This window comes from Lipophrys pholis (assembly GCF_963383615.2).
Source record: "Lipophrys pholis genome assembly, chromosome: 2".
Taxonomy (NCBI): Eukaryota; Metazoa; Chordata; class Actinopteri; order Blenniiformes; family Blenniidae; genus Lipophrys; species Lipophrys pholis.
This window is the reverse complement of record NC_137636.1, coordinates 12,281,521-12,307,383: the sequence shown is the minus strand read 5'-3', so window position 1 is coordinate 12,307,383 and position 25,863 is coordinate 12,281,521. Positions and strand designations below refer to the sequence as shown.

Here is a 25,863-nt window from a genome sequence, read left to right as displayed (position 1 = left end):
AATCACAATAGTTTCACTCGCTTGTTTTCTGTTTATTTTGAATATTTCCCAATCAGCTCTTTCTTTACCATGGTTTAGTGTCAATTGTATTCAAACATCCTTAACAACACCATCTGAATAAATCAATAGCTTCACTAGCTTGGTCAAATAATGGGAAAAATAATACTCCATATAACAAGTGTAAATGTTTCAGTCAGTGCAATTAGAAATATGAGACCACATGTAAAATAATAAAGGAACTAAATCTGAGGAAAAACAAACAATATTTTGACTACCTCGGTCAATCACCATGTAGAAGTGAACACACACCCTCTTTGAAATGGTTCAATCAGTGAAATTGGGGGTTCAAAATCCAATGTAAAATAAAATGTAATAAATAAATGATAAAGGAGCTGAAATTGAAAAGAAAACAAACCCAATAGCTTCACTGGCTTGCTTGGTCGGTATTCAAAATAAACAGCAATCAGTTCTTTACAGTGTTTAGCAAAAATGCATTTAGCGACCCACAGTGCAGTTAAACTTAACGGTGACACGGGGAAACGTCAGGAGCTCCAGATCCCTTGTGAAACTCGGATCTTTTATCTTCTCTAATGTCTGCAGACTTTACCATGCAGTCCAGGTAGTGCTGTCTCGGCTTACCGGTTGTACCGCGGCTCCAGGTGGTTAATTAGCAGCTGGATTCCCTCGTCCCCGACAGCAGTTTTCCGTCCCATAACAACGAAGTACAATATCCTCTGTATCATGTTTTTGTGCCTGCACACTATTAGGTGGAAAACGTTCATCTCTTTCCTTCATCTCCTTCAAAGTTAGCTGCTTCAGACTGCTTCCGTTTTGTGTATTCCGTTTAATGAACTCAACGTGCTCCTTGGTGGGAAATCTCCTCTCGGAACATTTACTGCTCAAATATTACAAGTAACTGTCGTGTTTGTCGGTTGAGGTAACGTGAAAAAGTTCCAGTCAGCCAATCCTTTCACTCGCTCCATTTTGAAAACAACGGGCCGTGTCGCTTCCACATGAGGACACTCGCAGCGCAGAGTGTAGAAATACACTGGATAGATCGCCCCCTAAATCGGGCCATTGTCAACCGATACCCGATCTAGAACTTTTTTCTATATCGGGCCGATCTCCGATACCAATATCAGATTGACGCATCCCTGAGTGGCAGGCATTCGAAGTAACTAGTCCTGCTTCGACTCCAGGTTGGACTTGGAGATTTTATATGTGGGGGTTCTCTGTGTTCTCTCTGTACATAAGAACATTTTCTTCGATTTCCCTGGCTTCTCTCTGAATCAAAAGATGTAGTTGTTTTATTAATTGGCTTCTCTAAATTGGCCAAACTGTGATTGGGGGTGATTGGTTACCTCTCTATTTGACTTGTGATGGACTGTGTGACCTGTCCAGGCCAATCCCATGTGTCCAACTGCCTTTGCCCAGCTGCGGGCACATCGAGTTGGCTCCATTGACCTTGAGCTGGTTAAAGTGCTAAAACAGATCAATAGTGACATAGAACATATCCTATAGACGTGAAAGTCTGTATGAAATTCTGCCTGTATGTCAACAGTATGCTGTCCGCATGCTTCAATCATTGTCAACCTAAGTTGAACAAAGCAGTAAAGAAGATGGATTGTTAATATTCAGTTTTCATTGTTTCTAAGATTACGCTCAGATAATTTTTGATTTAGCAACCATCCCCCACCCAGTCATTTATTTGTATTTAGATTCAATACTGGTATACCTACTCATTTGATACTACACTAACATGGAGGGAATTTTTGTATTTAGTCTGAATGTAGGTCATCAGTAATTATCAATTCAACGCAATTTATTGTCGGGTTAATTTTTAGTGTACGTAAGCAATTTGAAGACAGTATCACGAGATTAACCAAGAAGAGTTTCACTCATAAAATCTTTTAGTCATCTCTCTTGATCTGTCTTCACATTAGTGAGGCTTTCGGCTTAAAGCCTCCGTTTGCCAGTGAAAGATCGTGAAAAGTCACAGTTTTAGCTCGCTGTCCTGAGACGGTCAGTGTCTTCTTAAAGTGACAGAATCACATGCGGTGAAAGGCCAGTCAGGAGACAAACTAGCCATGTGGTGAGTTGGCAAGCTACTGTCAAGAAAAAAACGAAAGCAAATGTGTGGATACTCCTCGCCAGTTGGATATTACTTTGATCTGTCTTTGAATGGTTTTACAGCTTACTTTCAGTGCTGCTCCTGCTGACATGGCAGTGCTCTGCACTTTTGCATCCTGCTATCCATTTATCTATCCATCCTTCTATCCATTTCACTCTGTCTGCTTTCATGAGACAGCAGCAGTAGACTTCAGAGGGAAGCATGGCTCAGATTAACGTTTTAATCCAAAAGCCCAGATTATAGGTTTTGTATTTTATTCCTACCCTCACTATTCTAGCAGTGACTGTGTGTTGGATAATTTCATGTCAGAGGTGTATGTGTGTGCACATGTTGTATGCTGTCTTGCGGAGAATCCTAATAAATATTGTTGGGGGGTTTTCTCTGAGCTGTGTGACAGAGCAGAGCTGTTTTTAGAAACTAATTAACTCAAGCACATTTGAACATGTCAGCACAATAGTACATCACTGCTGACTGAGACTCCGCATCATCACCATCATCCTCATCATCATTGTGGTCGTCATCAGCCTATTGGCTATTTGCCCTCTTCTGCACACCCATGTGTGACCATGCTTGCATTCCTCTTTCCTCTCATCACAGGAGCAACTAAACCTAAAAATGGCTTTGGCTGAATTCTTGTGTTTAAAATAGAACATGACGTCATTTTTTTTTTTTGTGTGTTGAAGAGGAACTCCGCGTGCACATTATAGGATTGCATGACACGGTCTAATCTGAAAGCAAGGATATTGCTTCTTACATTAGTGGCTTACACATTGAATGTGTTTGTTGCTGAGGCATCTGCCCTTCAGAAACAGTGTATGTGCATCTTTAATTATGTGTTGTTTGAGTGTACTGCTGCCTCACTTTATCCTTTGGGGTCCAGTAAGAGGGCAAATATGGTAACCAGGAAACAATTGCCTCAGTGATGAGCCGTGTTGCTTCTATAGCTGGTGATTGCATTTGAGTTGCCACTCTAAATATTGAGTGTTATAAAGTCCTTTTTACTTATCACTATTTGTTTGTAGTACATGCAGCCACCCATGTTGTTTATCTGAACAGATCTAAACAAAGGGCTTTCACTAGTAACAGACCAGCAGTGTGTATTTGGTTTGAATCATAATGCAGCCTTTGTTGCGGTTTGTAGTCTGGTGCCCAAATTTCAGCAATGTCCTAACTTACAGACCTTATCCCAGCTGTTCAGTCACCACTCCAAGTCTTTATCAATTATTAGACCAAGTTCTCATAATCTTACTTTCTGAAAGTTGTAATGATGTCCTGACATGCATAGTGTCGCATAATTTAGTAGCTACCTGAAATGGCATATTGCTGAAAAGCTCTTTGGGATGATGATTTAGGACATGTTGCAGCAATGTATGCTGTTGATGTTTTTACAATTTTAAACTAATCAGGCTTACAGACATAAATAGTAATTGCAGTACTGTTTTAAACTCTTTCCAAAAGATATTGTGCAGGTCATTCCTGAGGAAATGTGTGAAGAGGAAAATCTTTGAGAAAGAGTACGTGAAATAAATAATTTTGTTTAGTAGCCAGCATTTCCTGAAAATGTGGCACTATCAGTGTCTTTTGTTGCATTAGGTGTTGTATTAAGATGGGGTGAGCCGCACAAGGAGAAGTTTTCTATAGTTGGTGCAGGGGTTGCTCCAGGAGCTGCAGCTATTTCCTGCAAACAGGAAGTGGAGTGTTTTCCTGTGGGTTTGCTTACATCCTGCCACAGACTATCAGGGAAGAGCAGACACACTGACCCTAAGCTTGGTCAGGATTTTGAGTCACAGTTGTCGTTATGTTGAGCCCTGCTGCTGCTGCCCTGGTCCTCAGTATTTCTTTCTACACCTCTGAATTACTTCATGTGAGAAAAGAATTGTTCTCACTCAGTGGCAGAAAGGTCACTGCTGACCTGGTCTTTCATCTTCACTATTATACCTCTCCCACATTTTCATCCTGTGTTTCTCTGAAAAACTCAGTGCTGGACCTTGAATTTGATACACCCACTCCAAGAAGCATTTCCTTGGTTCAAATGAAGAGACGATAAAAGAAAGCACAGAGGTGGTGAGTAATAGACCACTGGGTAACAGTTTTATTGGTCAGTTGTGATGAAGGGGCTGTGCTGTCTCTCCTCTGAAACTCCTCTCAGGCCATGACATTCATACAATGACCACATGGTCATACGCCTCCTTTTCAACTTCCCCCGTAGGTTAATAATTAGATTGGATAAAAAAGAGTTATGATATTTCAGGATTGTGTTTTGTGTAATTATCTGCTATTTGTTGTGCTGGGCTGTGATGCTTTTTTGTTGTCTGAATGCTTCTTTTTTCCAAAAGTTTAATGATATGAATTTGATATGAAGTTATATGAATGGATGAGAGTTTTTCAGTTTCTCTGCCAAAGGTATATATACATATTGTTACAATGTTGGATGCACATAAGATATGGTTGCTCCAGCCATCTTCTACGCAGCTTCACCCAGTTCAGGGTTGCGGGGCGGTGACTCCAGCTAACAATAGTCAAAGGCAGGATACCTGGAGGGTCCATCACAGGGCAAACACACACTCACATCCCAAGCTACAGGGAATCTGAGAGCAGTGGCAGGACACAAGAGTACCAGGAAAAAGCCCACACACTCACAGGTAGAAGATGCAAACTCCACAGAGAAAGGTGCAGCCTGACTTCAGAGTTACTGTGGTGAGGGTGCTAACAACTAGATCTGGTCAATGTATCAGAAAATAGGGTTTACTCGTGTAAAAACCTGTCGCTTCAGACTGCAGTCAACTCTTGGCTAACAAGTGTTTCTCATATTTCATCAAAATGATCATCTCCTATATTCTTTAAGGCCGTTGACAAAGTACAAGCACTTGATGCCACCTCACATGCATTTCAGAAGAGAGCGTGACTGTAACTCAGGTGTGACCGAGAATCAAGTCTTCAAGAGACAAATGGTTTCTGTCAGTTTGAAAGTAAACTGGAATTTATTCAAATCCATGATGAATTATATTAAACCTCTGAAGTTGGATCCATGAAATCAATAACAAAAAGAACGTCGGTCCTGCTTCAAGCTGCTGCACAGTATTTCTTGATCCATATATGTGAATGTGCTCGGAGGTGTAAGACCGAGATGTGTGTGTTGAAAACTTGCATGCCTGTCCTGAACCTATTTATCATTTCTTTCTGCAGCTGGATAATATTCTGTGTTTCATCATTCATTTCATTCCAGTCAGTTCATCAGTTGTCCCAAAGAACTTGGATTAGTTTGTGCCTTTGAAGAGCCTAAGTGAGCTGCTATCATCTGCACTGGAGTGTGTGTGTTATGGTGGGCCAGAGAGGGCCAAGCCAGACTGGCTGTAGCCTGAACAAAGAGGCCCTGTAGTGTTAGATCATGGCTTGTGTGTGTGTGTGTGTGTGTGTGTGTGTGTGTGTGTGCATGGACAAGTACACATGTGTGTGGTTCTGATGGCTGTTCTTTGTTCCCCAGCCCTGGGCCTTGCTGGCCAAAGCTCAAGCCTGACTAATATGGATATATAAATACACTGGGCTGCCGTCACTTTGTGCAACATCAAGCGCACCATTGTTTCACACAACTCTGTGACTTCAGAGATAAACCTCATCCTTTGTTCCCGTCAGTATTCTTATTATTGTTTCCCTCAGTTAAATGAGACACTCTTGTGTTCGTGTTTGCTTTGGCTCAAACACGATATCTGTGATATCTGCTTTTGTGTGTATTGAAAACATTACTGGAATCAAATATCTGAAATTTTGAATTTTCCCGTAAGGTGCATTTTCCCCCTGAATCGCTTCTTTGAAATTAGTTTTATGTCACTCATTTCATGTTTCTTGATAAATCTTTGGAATTAATCTGTTTTAAGCTCTATTTCTCTCAGCTTTCAATCCTGCTGATATCTCAAACTCAATCAGGCAGTCTGTTAATCATCACTTCTCATTGCAGTGCTTAATTACCACTATAATCTCATCTGAGAAACATAGCTGGAATCCCAGTAGAGTAAATATTCTAAGCAGCCTTAGAAAAAGATTGCTTCCTTCTCTGTCACAATCCCCAGGGGTGTAAGTAGTGTTACAACAATAGAGTTCCACCAAGTGGGTTCCAGAGAGGTTATGTCGGTTAAGGCCATGTCCTGTACATCTTTTTTCTCAGCTGTGCCCGCTTTTTTTTTTTTCTTTTCTTTTTTTTCAGAACATATAGGGGTAATCTTGTTGAGGAAACCTGCAGAGCCGACTAACGAGTTTCATTTAGAAGCCACATTCAGACCAAGCTTGATGTCAATTGAGCCAACCAGTGAAATTATACCATCCTTTTTGCTACAGTTTTCCTGTGTAGACTAAAGTTGGCAAAAGTTCTCTCTCACTTTCCAGATTGCATGATTTCTACAGACACGTTGTTCCCCACATGCCCTCACAGCATGGACTGGATGTCAATGTAATTTCACTTGCAAAAAATGTAGATAGCTTTCACTGCAACGTATTGCTCTAATTTTCTTGTTCTTTCTGGGTCCACATTTAGTTGACTCTTAAATGAACGATGGGCAGTGTTCCAAATGTGTACTTCTGTACAGTTTGCTTGCTTCTTGTATTGGAGCTGCTGCTCATTTTATATATATATATATATATATATATATATAGTCAGGATTTTTCCCCGCATTACTTGCGGAAAATATTAGATTTCGACTTCCAATCGGTTTATCTGCAACTGTGAGCTCAACTTGGAGAAGTCTAGTTTTAGTAAACACGAATGTAACAATTCAGTCTTTCAGGTTTCACTTGAATGGAGTGATTGTAGTTGTGTGTCTGTCAAGTTTGCCTAAACAGTGTTACATCCAGTGGACAAAGTAGTAATAGTGGTTACTTTGAATACTGAGCGTACCCTGTGGTGGGTTACTTATTTTCTTTAAATGAAAAAACAAGTATAGCAAAAATAGAAAGTAACATACATGCTGTTTTGAAGGAATTTTCCACTTCTTTTTGAATTTTGTAGTATTTACCTTTTTTACAGGTTCAAAGTTGTTTTTAGCACATTCAAAACACACAACTGGATATAAACTCTGAGGTGCACAGAACAGCAGTTTCACTTGCTCTATTGGGAAACTAGTTATCTGACCTAATCCTTGCCATATTTTCTGTCATAACCTCCTCTTCCTATTACAAGCATGTTATCTACTTACAGCTGATACACTCACCACTTACTGTAAGCCCTCCTTAGCAAGCCTCGTGGTCTGTGTGTGGGTGTGGATCTTTGGGTTGTTGAAATTCATTTGAAAAAAAATAGTTTATAATTTTCTTTCTCTACTTTTTAACAAATTTATTTTCAAGTCGATAACTAAAGTTTCTTTTTGCATGTGTGCAGTAAAGATGCAACAAAGTATAAAATAAAATGCTGTTTTTTTTGTTTCACCTGTCACTCTGTAGTTTCATGCACCCTGTATGTTGTATAAGAGGCCCACAGCCTTACTCCCCCTTTCTCGTCCACCCCCTGCCTATCAGTGCAACCCCCAGTTCAAGGACAAGGCCACCTGCCTGACCGCCCGGTCACATGACCAGCCCACTGTTGTTTTCCACGAAGTAGCCCCTTTTTACTTTGCCTGGACTGTTGGGTGAATAAATGGATGAACGGGTGGATGAATATATCACAAAACACTTCAGAGGAATAGATGTGTTTGGGAATGCAAGGGGGAGCCGCCGTTAAATGGGTCAGGTCCCCTCACACAATAGTGCCGTTACTGTGGGAGTCGTAGTGGCAGACAGTAGGAGGGGGGGGGGGGGGGGTGCTCTGTGCCAATTATGGACATAAATAACATCCACAAAGAGCTGGCATGGAAATTAGGGTCAAAGGGTTAACTGTGTTTTCTCAGGTTCAGGCCAACTGAGTCGTTGTCATACAGTACTGACGAGGGAAAGAAGACTGACCACAACCTATTTTCCACTTTTTGTATGTCTGCGAGTCTGAGTTTAACATTTACAAAACTCAAACCAGTCAGGGGCAAGCAATGGCCTGTAGCCCCTGTTCTCATTTTTGATAGCAAACACACCGCACTCAAAAAACCAAGAACATGTTGCTTTCAGAGTTGACGCATGAGTGCATGTCTTTAAGTGTATTTTTTTACCAGCTATTGATTTTATTTACTGTGCTTAATTTTAGCGAGGAATCTCTCCAAATGCATGCCTCTTGCATTCATGAATATTCGGGGTGGAGGGTTTCAATCATTTTGATGATTAAAATGACCCACCTCTGCTTTAAGTGTCACTGAACATTTCTGACAAATGTTATTTTTACTTGGAAATTGCCTGTCAAAAACATTATTAAATAACTATATAGTGATCGGTCAGAAAATAATTAAATTCGCTCAGATTTACAGTGAGAACTACAATTGATTACAGCAATAAATATCTAATAGTGCAGCATATCTGTGTGTGGATCACTTCCTGTTTTTTCCTGAGGTGAGTATAAAGTATCCAGAAACGGTTTAAATTCCTAATGGTTTATTCAAAAAAAAGTTAAAAAGAATAAAACACTTAATACTTGTTTAGTGAAAAGCCACAGACATATCTCAGGATGCACTCAGTATTGTCCTATAGTCCCAAATAATCCATTTGTTGTTCAGCATACATGCATCAACCAGTAGCTTGGATGATACAGTCAGAGCTAGCGTTGAGCATTTTAATCCAGCGTGGCGTTCTCTGCACTTGCCTTTCCCCTGACTTATTTTTCACATTGTTTACCACGCTTCCTCACATCATCTAAGAGTGCATGAAAACCCAGTGTCATGGCCTGATCATCACAGCAAGTGATTTTAACTTGATTGAGCTTGTGAGCATATATAGCCAGACCTATCCAAAGCAACAGGCATGTTTGATTATGTTTTTTTTTTTAAACATTTTAAACAAATCTAAGCGCTTGTAATTTACTACCCAGATTTTTGTGTGTCGAGTTTTGTCCTGTTGTCAAGAGACCTGCTGTGTTGTGTGTCCTGACATGTCAAGAAACACTAGACACCCTCATCAGGTGGCTCTCAGTCACATGCAGATAGCAGCCCTGCAGTGTGAACCTGCTGCAAACTGTATATTTAGGGTCCAGGAAGGTGATGACACTAATGACCATAATGACGGTAAAGATGATGTGTGGGCTGCTTTGGGGATTAGGTGATGATGAAGGGGTGAAGTAGTGAGATTATCACAATGACAGGGTGGATGGATGACATGGTGTGTTATTTAAAATGTCTGATTATAGAAGGCATTGTAAATGAGCACCCTGCCACGTGTGGTGGTGTTTATGTCTTTTTCCTTCCCCTTCAACATTGAACTGCACTCAGCACTCTGCCACAGGCAGCTGTACCATTACTCCCTACAGGCAGGCAGGCAGGCAGACAGGCAGGCAGGCAGGCAGGCAGGCAGGCAGGCAGGCAGGCAGACAGACAGACAGGGCAGCAGTGTTGCTGCATCAGCTAGAGGGAAAGCTGTAATTTAATGCTGGATACATAGCACACTGGGAGTTTGTGCTGTTTGATATACAATGTGAAGAGCATCCACTTGACCTGATAATAGAAATATTATTACAACCGGATTCTCCTTATTGGGAGTATGATATATTTCCTTACTCATGTTTCAGAAACGTACTTGGATACAGACATAACAGATAGAAAGAAGCCCATATGCGATGATGTAAATAAATGAAAGGAAAGCAAAATATTGCAGCCAAGAATAATTGTTAATCCATTATAGTGAGATTGCAGAGCAGCTATATGCCATAGTTGCTGCAGCTTTTCCCAGTAACCCAGCTAGAAATAATATATAAATGTTTAGTTGGTCTTTACGCCGCATTTCTCATTCAAAATCTTTTCACAAATGAGTAGGCGAGGTTTCGTAGCTCATAACTACAGACCTACTCACCGACTGAAAAGGTAACATGAAAACGTCAGCAGTATTTAAATTTTTCAATGTAGTTAATGTGCTGTATTCTACTGACTCAAGGTGTGACAAAATCTGACAAAAAGTGTGTCCTGGTGAGATTAATAAATGGAAGTATGCTCTCACAACACTGCAAGCACCTTTTACACTTACTTCCACCTCTCAGTATATTGGAAGCATTCCTATAACATCACAAAACAGTCCCGTGAATTGGCCATAACCAGTCTCACCCTATGCCTACGAGAATAGCACAAAATCAGAAACCATCACATGGTGAATGTACATGATCCCACTCGCACACATGTAGCTAATTAACTGACTTCAGGATACTGATCATTTCCCTCCTGTATCTTGTGTTGCAGAGTGCAGCGATGGAGGAAACAGTCATATGGGAACAGCACACAGTGACCCTTCACAGGGTAAGTGTTTACTGTCATTTATCGATTCTATCCTCTTTTTTTTTTTTTTTTTCCCCTCATTTGTCTTTTTCCTGCTCTATCTGTCTCTGGCATCCCGATCCTGTACGACATCTTGTGTGTTCTTCACTTTTCCCTCCCGGTTCCTTTCCATCCTCTGCCCATCCATGTCTCCTTTCTCTCTTTGTGCTGAGAGGCCCAGCTGTAGCAGCAGGATGTGTGCTCGTGAAACAATAGTCAGGGAACCCAGATGGCAGGAAACAAGGCGAAAGGAAGACAAAAATCAGGACTCGCTTCCCTACTACTTCATTTCACTTCCTTCCTGTTGGCAGCATGCGTTTCTCCTCAGTGCAGCAGAAAGATGGTCTTTGTTTAGATTCCTTAACTTTTGATGGATTGTGCCTTCAGTATTAGTCGCTATTGCATGTTTCATCAGTGAATCACCCTGTGCACAATCAGAATTACATATTATAATGTACAAGATTATTCCAAGCTTGACTCACCTCAGAGAGAAGGATTCTACTTATCGTTTTGATCGTGAATTTTTGAGTGTGCTTTTGTTTGAGATGGTAAAGTCAAGATACTTGACGCTGCTGTGTCATAGGATTGTGTAGAGCACCTGTCTAGACTGGTCTGGTCTCTATAATCTAATTAGTAGCAGCTTTATAGAGGCTAAAGTAGCGGCCCAGTGTGACCTACACTACTCAGCTCTACTGTATTGTTGTGGTTGTAAGATTATCCATTTACATCACATGGCATGCGCTGCTTGGGAAGCCAAAAGCAAAGCAGTCCTCAAAACTTCCTTGGAAGCTTTTTGGAAAATTTAGAAACACTTGAATGCAGTCAGTTCCCTAAACTTTAAAACCCCTTCAGCAGTTTTGCTGATAATTAGACTGAATTGACCCTGTTAACTGTTAACATGCTTACAGTAAAACCCTCGCATAACTCTAATGTCTTTGCCATTTTTGCTGTATCAGTCAGTGTGTATTTTTGTGTATATAGGCCCCAGGATTTGGGTTTGGCATTGCCATCTCAGGTGGGAGAGACAACCCTCACTTCCAGAGTGGAGAGACATCCATTGTGATTTCCGATGTGTTGAAAGGAGGCCCTGCCGAGGGTCTTCTACAGTAAGTCTTGAAGATTTTTCACAAACTTAAGATAAGTGAAAGGCAGCTTAATATATTTATTTGAAGTTTTCATTTAAGCTTGTAACACAAACAAAAATGTTTCTAACTGGATGACTACCTGGATAAATGTGTTGAGCTTTATATGTAGGATTAAATCATGTCACGTCCAGCTGGAAAAAAAGCCGCACACAAATTTCTCCTGCAATTACAAAGAGATACTTACAAATGGGTTAATAGTTTAATAAAAAAAAAAGTATATAGACCATTAAATATCTTAATTGATTGTTCATTTTTCTTTTTTTCCTAGGGAAAATGATCGAGTGGTGATGGTCAATGCAGTTTCTATGGACAATGTAGAACATGCCTACGCTGTACAGCAACTACGCAAGAGTGGAAAAAATGCAAAGATAGTAAGTTGGACACTATTTCTCTGAATGACTGCTGCATTTAAGCTTTATGTATATCAGATGTGATGAAATGAAGTCTATTTCTTTAAAATCTCTTTTGAATTTGTATTTTACTTAAGACTATTCGAAGGAAAAGGAAAGTACAAATCCCAGTGTCGCGGCCAGGTGATAGAGAGACAATGTCTGAGCATGAAGAAGACAGTGATGAGGAAGATGGCTACGAGCACCGCGATGGCCAAAGTGCCTATGGAGGTGCAAGCGGAGGCGCGGGCACGGGCAGGCGTCCCGATCGTGAGCGGAGCAGCAGCGGGCGACGGGATCACAGTGCCTCGCGGGAGAGGAGTGTCTCACCGCGCTCTGATCGCCGATCACAAACCTCCTCTGCTCCACCCAGGCCATCCAAGGTCACGCTCGTCAAGTCTCGCAAAAATGAAGGTGGGCAATACAGTGTGAACGTGTTCATAGCTACACTATCAACTGACATGAAACTCAAAGAATTCTATTAGAAATAAACTGAAAGGGATATTTCACTTGATACAATTTCATGTACATTACTGGTACTCACAAAAAACATTGACGACAACTCATGCAAAGCAGTGTTATAATTTAAAATTTTATTATTTATCAATTGATGTATAAGCAGAATATGGACTGCGGCTGGCCAGCCACATCTTTGTGAAAGACATTTCTCCTGAGAGCCTCGCCGCCAGAGATGGAAACATCCAGGAAGGAGATGTGGTACTAAAGGTGAGAGACAGATTCAGTTTTTTATGACAAACCGGCTTTTTATTTATCAATTTTTTTATTTTACCTTTATTTAACCAGTTGAGTCCCATTGAGATTGCAGGATCTCTTTTTCAAGGGAGTTCTGGCCAAGATGGAAGCAGCACCTAGTTATGATTTCATTTAACAAATATTTAAAAAATACACAAACACTATTTAAAAAAAAAAAAAAAAAGGATACGTTAGAAAATATACGGCAGTAAAATTGGAAAGTAAAGGCAAACAGTTACACAATCTAATAGAATCTGCCTCCATACCATTCCCCACACTGAACGCAGTCCTGAAAAAACTTCTATCTTTTATTTCTATTAGAATGTTTTTAATGGGTGAATTATTTGGAAAAGAAACATTTGTCCAAAAGGAAACGTGTAATCATTTGATTTAAGTAATCTTATAAACATGTGAGCTAAAAGGGGGAATGCTTGCAAAACGTTTTTACTACTGTGGGGTTGTAATTTATGATCTGCTGAAAGTGAGAGATGATATGGACGATGTAGAACATGATATGAACCATTAGTATGCAGACCTACCAATAGAAATGTCCCACATTCCTTTGCGCTGGAGTTTTTATTTCAGCTACACTCAGTTTTTGAGTGTAGCTGAAGTGTCAATTTTACTGAGTGTATGATTTTAAGTAAAATATGACAGATCAAGAACCAACATATGCTATAAAAATATTTTTAATGAATGTAGTTCAACTTTTGATCAGCCAACACAGAATCCACAAGCACCAGTGACAGGAACCTTACCAGCAGCCCATGTATTAATCTCTAAAAATGGCACTAGTCACCACAAAGGTCCACCTTCCTCTCTTTCTCTTCATTGAAGACTTGCTTTTTCTCTTAATATTCAGATCAACGGCACCGTTACAGAGAACCTGTCACTGATAGACGCCAAGAAGCTGATTGAGAGGTCAAAGGGCAAGCTGAAAATGGTAGTGCAAAGAGATGAACGCGCCACACTACTCAACATTCCTGACCTTGATGACAGCATCCCATCAGCCAATAACTCCGACAGAGATGGTGAGGTCCCTGTCATGCACAGTGTTGTTGGATAGAGCTTAATCTTTTTTCCTCCTCTTCAAACCAAATATCTGAATATTCTTGTATGCTGAGGGGTGATTACCAGGACATGGGCTGTTAATCTTGTAAAATTTTTTCCTTGATGAAATGCTAATATATTCCCAATTTCAATTTCACAGACATTTCAGAGATTCATTCACTGACATCCGATCATTCCAATCGATCCCACGGGAGAGGAAGTCGATCGCGATCGCCCGACAGACCGGAAATTTCAGACCATCTCCGTCACTCACCGCGACAGATCAGCAATGGCAGGTAGATAAAATGCACACAGTTGATGGGAAGTCTGGTGATGCGACTCTGCCATCACGCATGACAGAGTCATACATCCACAGCCAGCACCAACTTCATATATCAAGCTCACACCCACAGGTGAGTGGGTGCTGAGTAACCACCTCACACGTCTAACACATCAATCAATAGATGAAGACGTAACATGCATAAACCATCACACACTCCCCGGAGCCATCAATGACTCCCAATAATGAGGGTCCACGAGAGAACAGGAGAGGAGACGAGGGATTGATCCATCTCCCGATGCACTAAGGTCTTATTTTAAAAGTGCAAAGAGGCATTTTATACTCACTCCAAATACATTTGATGTCTTTTTTTTTTTTTTTTTTTTTTTTTCATTTTTATTACTCACGTGAAAAATATATTTCATGAATTCTATCTGCCTTTAGTCTTTGTAGATACGGCCATAGTCTTAAAATTCATTGTATCATCTGTTGTCTGTCTTTGTCCTCTCCTTTGCTCTTCTTTTCTTTCAGCCAGTTGCAGGTTCCAGTAAGTTGTTGATCTTATTTAGAGGTTGAATAGTTTCTTGTGGGTGATGCATAGATGGGAAAAGAGTGCTTACAGAGGGCATGCAGAAGGTTTTCTCAGCCAGTAAGAATTGAGCGTTCAATCAGTCAAACTCAAATGATTGTACATGTTTGCCTCTGATTTTGTCATTGGGTGCAATGAGAAAAGATGGCACATGTTATTGGCCTCTGCTAAAAGTTGATGCATATTTGTATTTGATAATTAAATCGGTATAAGTATAAATATTTCATTTTAGCACTTTGTAACCTATGCAAATATTTCACTGGAGCAGATAATAAAAGTAAATGATAATAGCTCCATTTATACATTCTCTTTCATGCATAAAATGCAGCTCAAATTGCTTCATAATTTATACAGAACCACAAATACATAGACATTTAATAACATCAGTTTAACATTGAGAAGAAACTTTAGAGAAGACTACAACAGATTAAATCATAAAGCTGACAATGGCATGGTGATTTAATATAATAATAATAATAATAATCACAATTTAGAAATGAAATTTATAAGAAAAATACTTAGTAATGTTAAAAGGTACACTAAGATATATATATATAAAAAAAAATAGATAACGGTTGACAAGAAAAATGTCCACATTTTCATTCACTGATATATAAAAGTATATTATGGAAAATATTTATAAAATGATTTGAGTTTGTTGCTTTTTTGTGTTCATAGTTACTGTGTTTATGTTTGTTATAGTTGTAAAAAAGAAAAAACAACAACATAGCGTTGCTCTGAAATGGCAACATCTGAAATATACTCAATGTTTAAGCTTAAGCAATGAGAAACGACTAAATCTAATGTATGCTCTTGGTTATTAGTGGGGTTTTGTAAAATGCAGGTTAAAATCCTGTGTTTCTAAAAGTTGTACAACTTCCATGACTTTTCTGTCTTTAACTTTATCAATATGGAAGTTAAAATCACTAACAAGAAACCCGTTAATAAAATATAAAGCGACTTCTTCAGATTGACATACGATATGTGGCTCTATTATAGCTGCGGCATAATAGTTCACTATGCTGCTTGTTAAAATGATTTTGCTTAGTAGTTGCTTGTCAGTCATGCAACATAAGCAGATTAACATCGAGCACATAGAGTATTGATTACATGGTGCATTATCTCAGGCTGAGGAGTACTCATTCCTGTTGAGATGCACAAGGCAGGTTCACTGATTTACAGATGACTTCCAATCTAAGTTAAGGCATCAACAGGACTGAATGTGTTTGCTTGAAGCACTTATCTAATGCAGTACTACGGTTGTTGTTTCTCTGATCAAACCTTAGAACCAGAAGATATTTTTGTTTTTTCGTTTAGTAATCCAATCAACAAATCTTGTTATAGGAGGAGTTGCACCTGTTTTATCATGTGGTTGTCGTTTAACCAGTTATTGAGTCAGACTGCTACTCGACTGTGACGTGAGGGAACCTTTTTACTATCTCTCAGTTTAGGTGGAGTCAAAGGAATTTGACATACTTCCCACAGTGCTTTGCCCCAAGCCAGATGGTTAGTTGAATCTGATTGGCTGTAGTGCTTTGGGACATTATATTTCTCTAGGACACAATGCTGGTCTCAGTGTTTTCTTTTTTTTATACTATCGACGTTCGGTAAATTCCTCCATCCAGTGTCTCACTGAGCTTCAGTGTGTGTAGTATCAAGGCAAAAAAAAGCTCTATGTCAAGGAATTAAGATAACATCCTTTTAACAAGCACCATGGTTCATTTGACAGATTCATTTCTGTGAGTATTTCATTTTCAATTGTTGAATAGTTGTTGCTTATGTGATTTTTTAAAAATCTGTTTATTTCCACATATGTAGCATTGTTGTATTCCTTGTGTTTGCAAAAAGCTGTAATATGTTAATTCAGTTATTCTTGTTCTGTAAATATTTCAAACTTGTATAATTGCGGTGATCAGAATTGTGTTGCATTTGGGGATTTTTGGTCTGGCTGTGCCACATTCATCTCTCCTGATCTCATTGTTCCAGCGTCACATTTACTTGCTCTGATTTGTCTTTACTTGCGTTACAAAACCAGGATTTAACAGAAGCTTCTGTCAAAAGGTATTTGTCAGAGTGGTACTTTTTTCCAGCGTTGTTCTCTGGCAAAGAACATCAAATGTAGGCCACACCACTTGGTCTCTTTCTCGCTCTTCTTCCCCCCCCCTCCCTTTTCACACTTATTCATTCATGCATACATGTATCTGTCTTTCTCCTTTTGGTATTTATTCAGATGATGCATCTCTCCTTTAACTTCTTCTTTCAAAACAACCTCTTCATATGGTCCTCTGGGATCCCGCTATAAAACTGTACAAAACAGTTTAATTTTAAAGTCCCCTCTGTTGAGAGCTATAAAACAAATTTGCGGTCCTTGAAAAGCCCAAAATGTTGAGAAAAGTATGGTGAGTTCAGACCGCTGCAGCACAATTAAGTCATTTGCATGTGAAAGAAATCTAAATGCATTGTATCTCGTATCTCAGCGTCCCTACCCTGTGTTTTCCCTGTATTTTTATACGGCATTAGCAGAAATAGAGGGTTGGTTTGAGAGAAACTGTGCAGTCTGAGCCGGTGGCACAGTCTGCACCTTCAGTCTTGCACAAAAGCTTCTGGATACTGCTCAAGTACTGTGCCAGCAGGCAGTCATGTGATCAGACTGGAATTCCACCATTGTTTTAAGCTGCAGAGCTCTTTCTCCCCTGTTTGACATCTCTCTCTCACACACACACACACACACACACACACACACACACACACACACACACACACACACACACACACACACACACACACACACTTTATTTATGTTATTTAGGTTAAACAGAAACTATCCCAACCCTGGAGTTTATGGTGGGAGCCTGAGCTGAGTCTGATTTTTCTTTTTCTGCCTGTGTGATTGTACTGAGCAAAGTCAGTATATGTGCAAGTTGTTATCCACCTTCCAAAAAAAAAAAAAAAAAAGCTAGTTGGTTAAAAAAACATAAACTCTGTCTCCTCTCATTAATGTTGATTAGCTTCTGGTTGGAATGTGGTTTGTCACTGACATATTGGATCAACCATGCAACCTAAAAAGAGACAGAAATGTCTCCATGAAGAACTCACAACATGAAACAATGAATGTGCAGAGCTACATATCCGTTATTTAACCGCTCATTGTCTCTTCATTCAAATTCTTTGTCCATGTGCCTTTATGACGTAGTCCTTGGTCCATGCTGTTTCCTGTTGGGTTTGCGTTGTCGTGGTAATTTCAGCACAGGACACGGCGACTACAAAACACAGGACACAACACGTCATCCGCACACTGCAAATGTTGCAGTCATCCCAGGAATGTTTTAATATAAACTTTCAGCTTTAAACTGCTTGCAGCTTTGATAGTTTGCTCAGACAGAATTTCCATGGGATTTTTTTTTTTCCTGTATTTCAGCCTTCGAGGTCGAGATGAGGAGCGTACATCCAAACCAGGTGGCATGTCCACACCAGTGAAAAGCTCCGATGATGGCGTCTTGTCACAAGCCAGCGACCAGGCCAGTTCCAGAGATGACAAACAGTTACCCCCGCTGCCTGGTAAAGAAACTTCTACCTGTCATTACTCACCTTTGTCATGTCTTTCAACATGTAGGACATTATAGTTCAGTTTAGGCTGTAAATCCGCTCTAGGGGGAAGTTAATCATTTATCCTATATGTCTCATTGTGGAGCACAGAGAAATGCCTCTTTTACCATTTGGCACATCTAAATACCCTTAATCTTGACTGCTGTTTATATAAAGACTGTTGGAGATATGTGTTGTAACCAAAACATATAGGTAATCTTGATAGTTTTCCGATGATTGGTCTTCTTGGTCATCACCAAAACTGCAGCTTTTGTGTGGAGTTCCCTGCCTGCAGTGGGCAGAAAGTATCATTAGTGCTGGTAATTGGTGGATTCCAAGGCTCACTGATGTGTGTGGGAAGCTAGAGTTGGCCTGTGTGGTCTAATCCAACATAAAAGCTACTGTAGCTCAGATTGCTGTTTTGTTTAACAGGTATTTCAAAACACAGCACATCAGGTTACCTTGTATGGGGAGCAACAGGGGACCTATTGGATATTATGCTGGTGGTCATTATATCATGACTGATCGGTGTATGCTTTGCAAGAACTATGCTTAACACAACCTGAAAGAAGTGTTTTTATTATTATTTGTATGAAAGCGTCACGTTATCTGGTGTGTTTGTCTGTGGCAGAACCAAAGCCAGTCTATGCACAGCCCGGTCAGCCTGACGTGGATCTGCCCGTCAGCCCTTCAGATGCTCCTGTACCCAGCGCTGGTCACGATGACAGCATTCTCAGGTAAATAATACCACAGCTCTTGTGACATTATTTGTAAAAAGTGTGGTTTTTTTGTTCATTTTCATATCATAAACAAAAGGTGTCCATTTGAAAGATTGATCGACTTTGTCTGCGAAAGAAAGATTTCAATGTGTTGTTCCTGTCATGCCACATACTTGCTGTCAGAATTTTCCTTTGTGGATGTTTTTGACTCACTTTTGTTGATCTACCTTTTGTTTTTCCTGCAGGCCGAGCATGAAGCTGGTCAAGTTCAAGAAGGGAGAGAGTGTCGGTCTGCGGTTAGCAGGAGGCAACGATGTGGGAATATTTGTGGCAGGAGTTTTGGAAGACAGTCCTGCAGCCAAGGAGGGGCTGGAGGAGGGAGACCAGATTCTCAGGGTACATTGAGCTTTGTTGTTGCAACATGAGTGTTGTTTTTAGCAACTGCTTCTCAGTAGGTTTTATAGCTATTGAGCAGAGAAGTAAACCTCATTTTCCTCCAGAAACCTGGGCGTCACCTGTAGTGTTTGCTTTACCACTTTTTAGACATGCACTACTACATGGCGTTTTAGAACTAAATGGTAACTTTAACAAAACCCTTACAATATACTTTGCATCCGAGATGGCAGTTTGGATGTTTTGTTTCGGTGCTGAGAAGCTTTGTGTTTTTTAGGTTTTGAAAAAAGTGACTTAAAATATTTTATTCCCCATGTCAAGGGCATGTGGTGTTAAAGTTGCAACGCTGAAGCTGCCCACATTGGCTTAGATAATGTAGATATGAGTCGTGAAACTATTCGATCCATGGCCACACAAGATTTTGTTCTGTGTAAAGAGACGTTGGGAATACAGTACAATGTATCTATTAGTCAGTGAGTCATTCCCAGTCTCTGCTCCATGTCAAGACTCCCCTTGTTTTCAATGTGAGGACACAATAGAAGTCATTCTGGAACTTTGACCTTCTAACAGTTGAGTATTTGTTCCACTGAACACTTGAGTAACAATGTTGATGAAAACACTCTTGATGTCAGAGTTGGATCTGGTCTCATATTGACGCTTCTGCGTTACACCTGCTGTGCAACATGTATTTTTTTCCCCTTAGAAATAAAATTTACAAAGTATTTGATAGATAAATCCCTCAGTTAATTCGATAATCATATGTCATCTTAACTGTACTGATTTGTGTTTATCCTGTTTCACACTGAAGGCCTCTTTTTGCACTGAGAGTATCCCTCACACTGTTCAAACACACCGCAGAGACTTCCAGGACATTGTTTTCCATCTTCAGGTGGTTTTCCTTTGCTCACGGCATGCTGCTGGAGATAAAGACTTCAGGCCCTAGTGTTTCTGGGAAAGATGAAGGTGCCTTTCTCTGGTTCAGTGACTCAGTCCATGTGTTTCTGGTTCCCCCGCTGCCCCTCAAGCAGAGTCAATAAACAATAGTCATTGTGTTCAGGACAGTCGCAGGAGATGGAAGGAAGCTGCCGTGTTTTTAGGGAATACTCCGCCTTGCTTTTGTTGAGCAGCTTTCACTTTCGTCCGTTTGACTTAATCCATGGAATCTGCTGGCTGTTGACGCTTTTTAGAAATGGTTTCTCAAAAACAAAAGAAAGCTTGAAATGCACTTGGAACCATCAGCTTTTTAAAGTTCCTTCCAACTTTGGAATTTTCAACATAATTGTTTTAGTTTGTGTTGTACACTTTTGTAAGCAGCAGAAGTTCATTGTTTGTACCCTTCATGTATAGGTGAACAATGTTGATTTTGCAAACATCATCCGCGAAGAGGCTGTGCTGTTTCTGCTGGATCTCCCAAGAGGAGAGGAAGTTACCATTCTGGCCCAGAAGAAAAAAGATGGTAAGTGACGACTTTAAGTACTGTATTGAGCCATGAAAACAAGTCAGCAGATAAACAAAGAAATACATGTTTTAAAGTATGATTCTGTTTTCTGCATTGGTTTCAGTGTATCGGAGGATAGTGGAATCCGACGTAGGGGACTCCTTCTACATTCGGACTCATTTTGAATATGAGAAAGAGTCGCCGTATGGACTGAGCTTTAACAAGGGGGAGGTGTTCCGCGTAGTAGATACACTCTACAATGGGAAACTAGGATCTTGGCTTGCGATCCGTATCGGCAAGAACCACCAGGAAGTGGAACGAGGCATCATCCCAAACAAGAACAGGTAAAATAGGTTTCTGGTCACATGCTTCTTTGTGTACCTGCACTGCTTGTTTTGGCACTTTATGAATGGAAAAACCTTGTCATGAAAATACTGTGGTTCGTCAGATCGAGGTGACGCTCATTTTTCATTCAATCCTTTCTTTCATTGTTTTTGTTCTGCTGCGTTTCATACATTTATTTGTTTTGTGGGAATAACGTGCTTCTCTGGTGTAGAGTGTTATAAACTGGATTTGTTTTCAAAATAAGTCAGTTCAACACATCGTGTGTTGTGAGATAAAATCCACTGTGTCAGCATCTGAAGATACGTAGTAATCATTGTTATCTAGCCAAATGCATCTATGTTTGTCTCAACAGCCTTCACTGGCAATGTTGATGAAGACATTCCTCATCTTCCTGATATAAAAGAAAAGACACAACTTTACACATGCAGTGTGTATTTGTGTCCTTTGTATTAAACATTATACACATCTAAGCTTCTCAGCAGTTTGAACCTTTTCAAAATGTGATGTGTTCAAGACTTACAACAATGGAATAAACTGTTATACAGAGTTTATATTAATCCAAGTAGTGAATACCAAGCAAGGTGTCACTGGTGTGGGAAGTTATCAAATAAATTATTTTTGGACTTTTCATAATGTGAATACTTACCACATAAGCTGATAACATTTCTCTTCCCGTAGAGGATTAATGCCTTTTAGTATAAAGTGTCATTTTTAAGTCTATATCAGCATACCTTCAGCCAGTAATGATTACCACATAATCACAATGTGATGACCATTCACAGCTTGTGTTTAGATACTGCGGTATTATAAGCAGGGCTCTCCTACAGCTACAGTTATTGACTGAAATACTTTCCAGCTGACTGTACACCTCACTACTCCTCCCTTGTTCAGAGCGGAGCAGCTGTCCAGTGTGCAGTACACCCTCCCTAAAACACCAGGAGGTGACAGAGCGGACTTCTGGAGGTTCAGAGGTCTGCGAAGCTCAAAGAGAAATTTGCGGAAAAGCAGGGAGGACCTGTCGGCCCAACCGGTTCAGACCAAGTTCCCTGCCTACGAGAGGGTGGTGCTGAGGGAAGGTGAGAACAAAAGATAGTAATACTCCCGTTTCAATGTGTGTATTGATTCAGTAACGCAAGTTTTCAACCGCATGAACTAATCTCCATGATGTTGCAACTCAGCTGGGTTCTTGAGGCCTGTGGTCATCTTCGGGCCCATAGCAGACGTAGCAAGAGAGAAACTGGCCAGGGAGGAGCCGGATGTCTTTGAACTAGCAAGTAAGTTCATGCTTTCTTTTACATTCTTACCTTGAGTCTTTGTCTGGGAGTACATAACTAAATTTACTCATCACACATTGTCACAGTTGAGGCATTTCCTCTCAAGTATCACAGGACGAATGGCTATTAGAAATACTACCTGTAGAATTCCCCCCAATTTCTCCTCCTAGGTGTGAGCATCTTTTACAGTTCAGTGGGTTCTCTGAAGCTCTCCACTGCAAAAAGAAAGTTCATGGTCATTACAACTAAACCATTTCCTCCAGTTAAGTTTTAATTGTTTTTAGCTTGGTTATATATTTTTTTTCCAGAGGGATTTTACACACTAAGAAAAATATACTCTGTTAAATGTTTTGTCTCAGAACAAATTAATCCCATTAGTAAACCTAGTGAGTAGCTTCTGTAAAAAAACAGACATTCATTGGGCGTCACTATTTCTTGTGACTGTTTTCCCTCTATAAAGAGACTGGTTGAATAATTAGAAAGTTAATGTGTCATACATATGTGAAAGCAGCTATGTAAATGTTTATTTGTTATGACATCTGAACAGCTCCATATAGTTATGAGTGCAGAACATACCGATTTTTTTCTGTTGAAATACAGCCAACATCACTGAAACACACATTTAAATAACATTGTAAGCAAAATATTACATTCAACATTTAAATTCTCAAAAGAACTGTATTTATACATGAGATTTGTTTTCACCTGATGGCCTTCATCCTGCTTCCACTCCCACTGTGAGACTTTTCCCATTTTTGTTCCAGTCAGATTGCCTCAGTTATTTCCTCCGTTCTTTGTGACCTTTTTCTCAGTCTTTCCTTCACTCTTCCAGCCTTCAGGCAGAGCTGAACACTCGTTTTAATTTTGGTCCTTATCCACCTCCTCTTACTCCTTGAAATTACCCGCCTCTCTAATGCAGGTTTTTAATTTCAACACTTGGTATCAAATTTCAATTACTCGAAGTGCAATAACCCCACATGCCAGTGCAACCAAACACATTCCGTACACGCCCACACAAAGTGTTTCCATTCATTGATGTCTATTTGCACAACTCCAGTGATGTTTGTGTAACTGTATTTTCTTTTCAGAAACACAACAACCACAAGGAGGGGAAAGTATGTCTCTTAGTGCATTAAATTTTCTTTTGTTTTCATTTGGTTCAGTGAATGGCAGATAATCTATGAACTGGTGTGTGGTGGCTAGCTCCCTACTCTGTAGATGTTAAAACAACAGCCATTGATTGCCTGGTTAATGCATATAGGGGAATAGCACTTAATTTAATTTTCTTTAGTCATCATATTTGGCAGCAACTCCCTTGAATACATTTCAACAACGAAACCTTGCAAAAGGAGACTCGAGACTAAAGAAAAACAATATCATACTGACACACAGCGAGTTCTTCACAAGACTTCTCTTTGTGGGGGAAGAACATTTAATCTTGAAATCACACTTTGTTGTAGACAAAACTAACACATGAAATCTGTGTTGCATTATTCCTGATCTGATTTTGCACATTTGAAACCAGCATCTCTTGGATTGAATTAAAATTTAATCAAAACCTTTAAGTGTCCTTCACTTCAAGTCCCTATGAAGCTGTATGTCAGTATGATATCTTCTTGTTCCTACTTATGAAAACGATACACTAGTGTCCATATATGTGTTTTGTAAGTCCACTTCTCTGCATGCTGGAATAATTTAATTGAATTCAGTGGTATTCCCCTCCTAAATGCAGGACTCATCTTGTAAAATGACAACTGCTAGGTTGCATGAAGAGCCACTCATTTTAACAAGCAGCTGAAACCAAGATGTGTGTAGGCTTTTAGTAAAACATTACAATTTCTGGCATACATTTCATGAAAAAAGAAAGTTATGAATCTACGAATGGAACTTTTGCAGTCCCTTCTTTCCAATATATTTCAACTTAGATTTCCTGATAATTGGATCATACTGCAGATTAAAGAGGAAATAAGATAATAACTTGATAAGGCGTTACTGTAAAGCTTAATTTCAAAGGAAAGTTGCTCAAAATATCAGGTTTTACTCTCCATATTTTGCTTAACCTTATACTAGATTTTGCAGGTGTTGGAAAGACTAAATGAATATTTTTTGAAACTATAAACATTTTCCAGAGTAGGTGAAATGTAAGACAAAATTATCAAACATACTTGTTTTAATGTAAACGCTATGCAATGCTGAGGAGGTGTGTTATAACAAATACCTGTGTGTCTAATAATAGACAATGTAAAACAAGTAAGCGCAAAGCCAACATGTATTGTGCATAAAATGCATTTATACTTAGTCCGTCCAGGCTAAGGTGGAAAGTGGGCTTGCCGTGTCAGATCCAATCAATGTTATGTTTGTCTCTGCTCCACTTTTATTACGACTGTCAGAGTTTACCCTACATAAGGAAAATAACAGTAAATGTTGCACTTCAATATTGTCTACTTTGCTGCATATGCTTGAACCTGTGCATGCATGGCTATATATTTATTTGCTATTTATAAAAGTAAGAACATTCTGGCGAGCTCGAACCGTACTTGCAAGCAATAGATCCTATTAGATACAAAGCTTGGTCCTTCATGTGTTTGAGTCCTTACTGTACTGAACGATGTGAGAAGACTGCCCTCTTATGAACCTCATGTTTCCAGTCAAGAAGCCATTGCTTATCTTTGTTTGAATCATAAACCCCTCTTCACATCCTTGCTTAAATCCCTAAGGCTTACAATGACACTGTAGTTTCATTAATCCCAAATGACCCTCCTGCTCTTGTATGTGCATATTTATTGTCAATGCTGCTCACATAACATGTTTTCTGCACCATATTTTATTTTACTGCTATATGCACTTGCACACACAATTTCATTAAGGCACTGGATTTTATTCCCTAAATTTGCCTAAAATACCTAATGACTGTTGCATGAATTGGCTGCTGTCCTCATATTTGTCAATAATATCTAGCTGTTTTTCTCTATATTTTACATAAACGTACACTTGTCTTCTCCTATATGAAGATTATTGTTCTTTATTTAACTGATCTATTTATAGGACTCGACAACTGCACGCTACAAGGATGTCTAATTAGGGCACAGCCTGTATTTATTGTTGTTGGTCTCTTGTTGTGATGTGATGCTGCAACTGTCTTATTTGTCTTTTGTAGAGAGTGAACCCAGGGACGCTGGAACGGACCAGAAAAGCTCTGGCATCATTCGCCTGCACACCATTAAACAGATCATCGACCGAGTGAGTGACACTAAATATTAATGTGTTGTATTACAAAGACAGATAGAGACATCCTTTGACGGATTTGTTTTGATAATAAAATGATAGTGAGGAGCCACAAACGAATGCACAGCTCACTGCTGCCACCTGGTGTATTGCACACTGTACTTCTTTTTGCTTTTGGCGAAAC

At 39.7% G+C, this 25,863-nt stretch overlaps 1 protein-coding gene across 2 annotated transcripts in view; it reads left to right on the top strand.

Moving 5' to 3' along the window:
• The window catches only part of tjp1a (tight junction protein 1a), a 104,244-nt gene that overhangs the window by 63,721 nt on the left and 14,660 nt on the right, over positions 1-25,863 (top strand). For both annotated transcript variants that reach the window (XM_080489771.1, XM_080489772.1), the window contains 16 exons: positions 10,420-10,476; positions 11,476-11,600; positions 11,908-12,010; positions 12,127-12,442; positions 12,651-12,754; positions 13,644-13,812; positions 13,992-14,127; positions 18,119-18,258; positions 18,917-19,022; positions 19,250-19,400; positions 20,745-20,853; positions 20,960-21,179; positions 22,072-22,256; positions 22,359-22,454; positions 23,543-23,569; positions 25,612-25,694. In XM_080489771.1, coding sequence (XP_080345897.1) covers positions 10,420-10,476; positions 11,476-11,600; positions 11,908-12,010; positions 12,127-12,442; positions 12,651-12,754; positions 13,644-13,812; positions 13,992-14,127; positions 18,119-18,258; positions 18,917-19,022; positions 19,250-19,400; positions 20,745-20,853; positions 20,960-21,179; positions 22,072-22,256; positions 22,359-22,454; positions 23,543-23,569; positions 25,612-25,694 — 2,127 coding nt within the window. The remainder of the gene's footprint in view (positions 1-10,419; positions 10,477-11,475; positions 11,601-11,907; positions 12,011-12,126; positions 12,443-12,650; positions 12,755-13,643; positions 13,813-13,991; positions 14,128-18,118; positions 18,259-18,916; positions 19,023-19,249; positions 19,401-20,744; positions 20,854-20,959; positions 21,180-22,071; positions 22,257-22,358; positions 22,455-23,542; positions 23,570-25,611; positions 25,695-25,863) is intronic.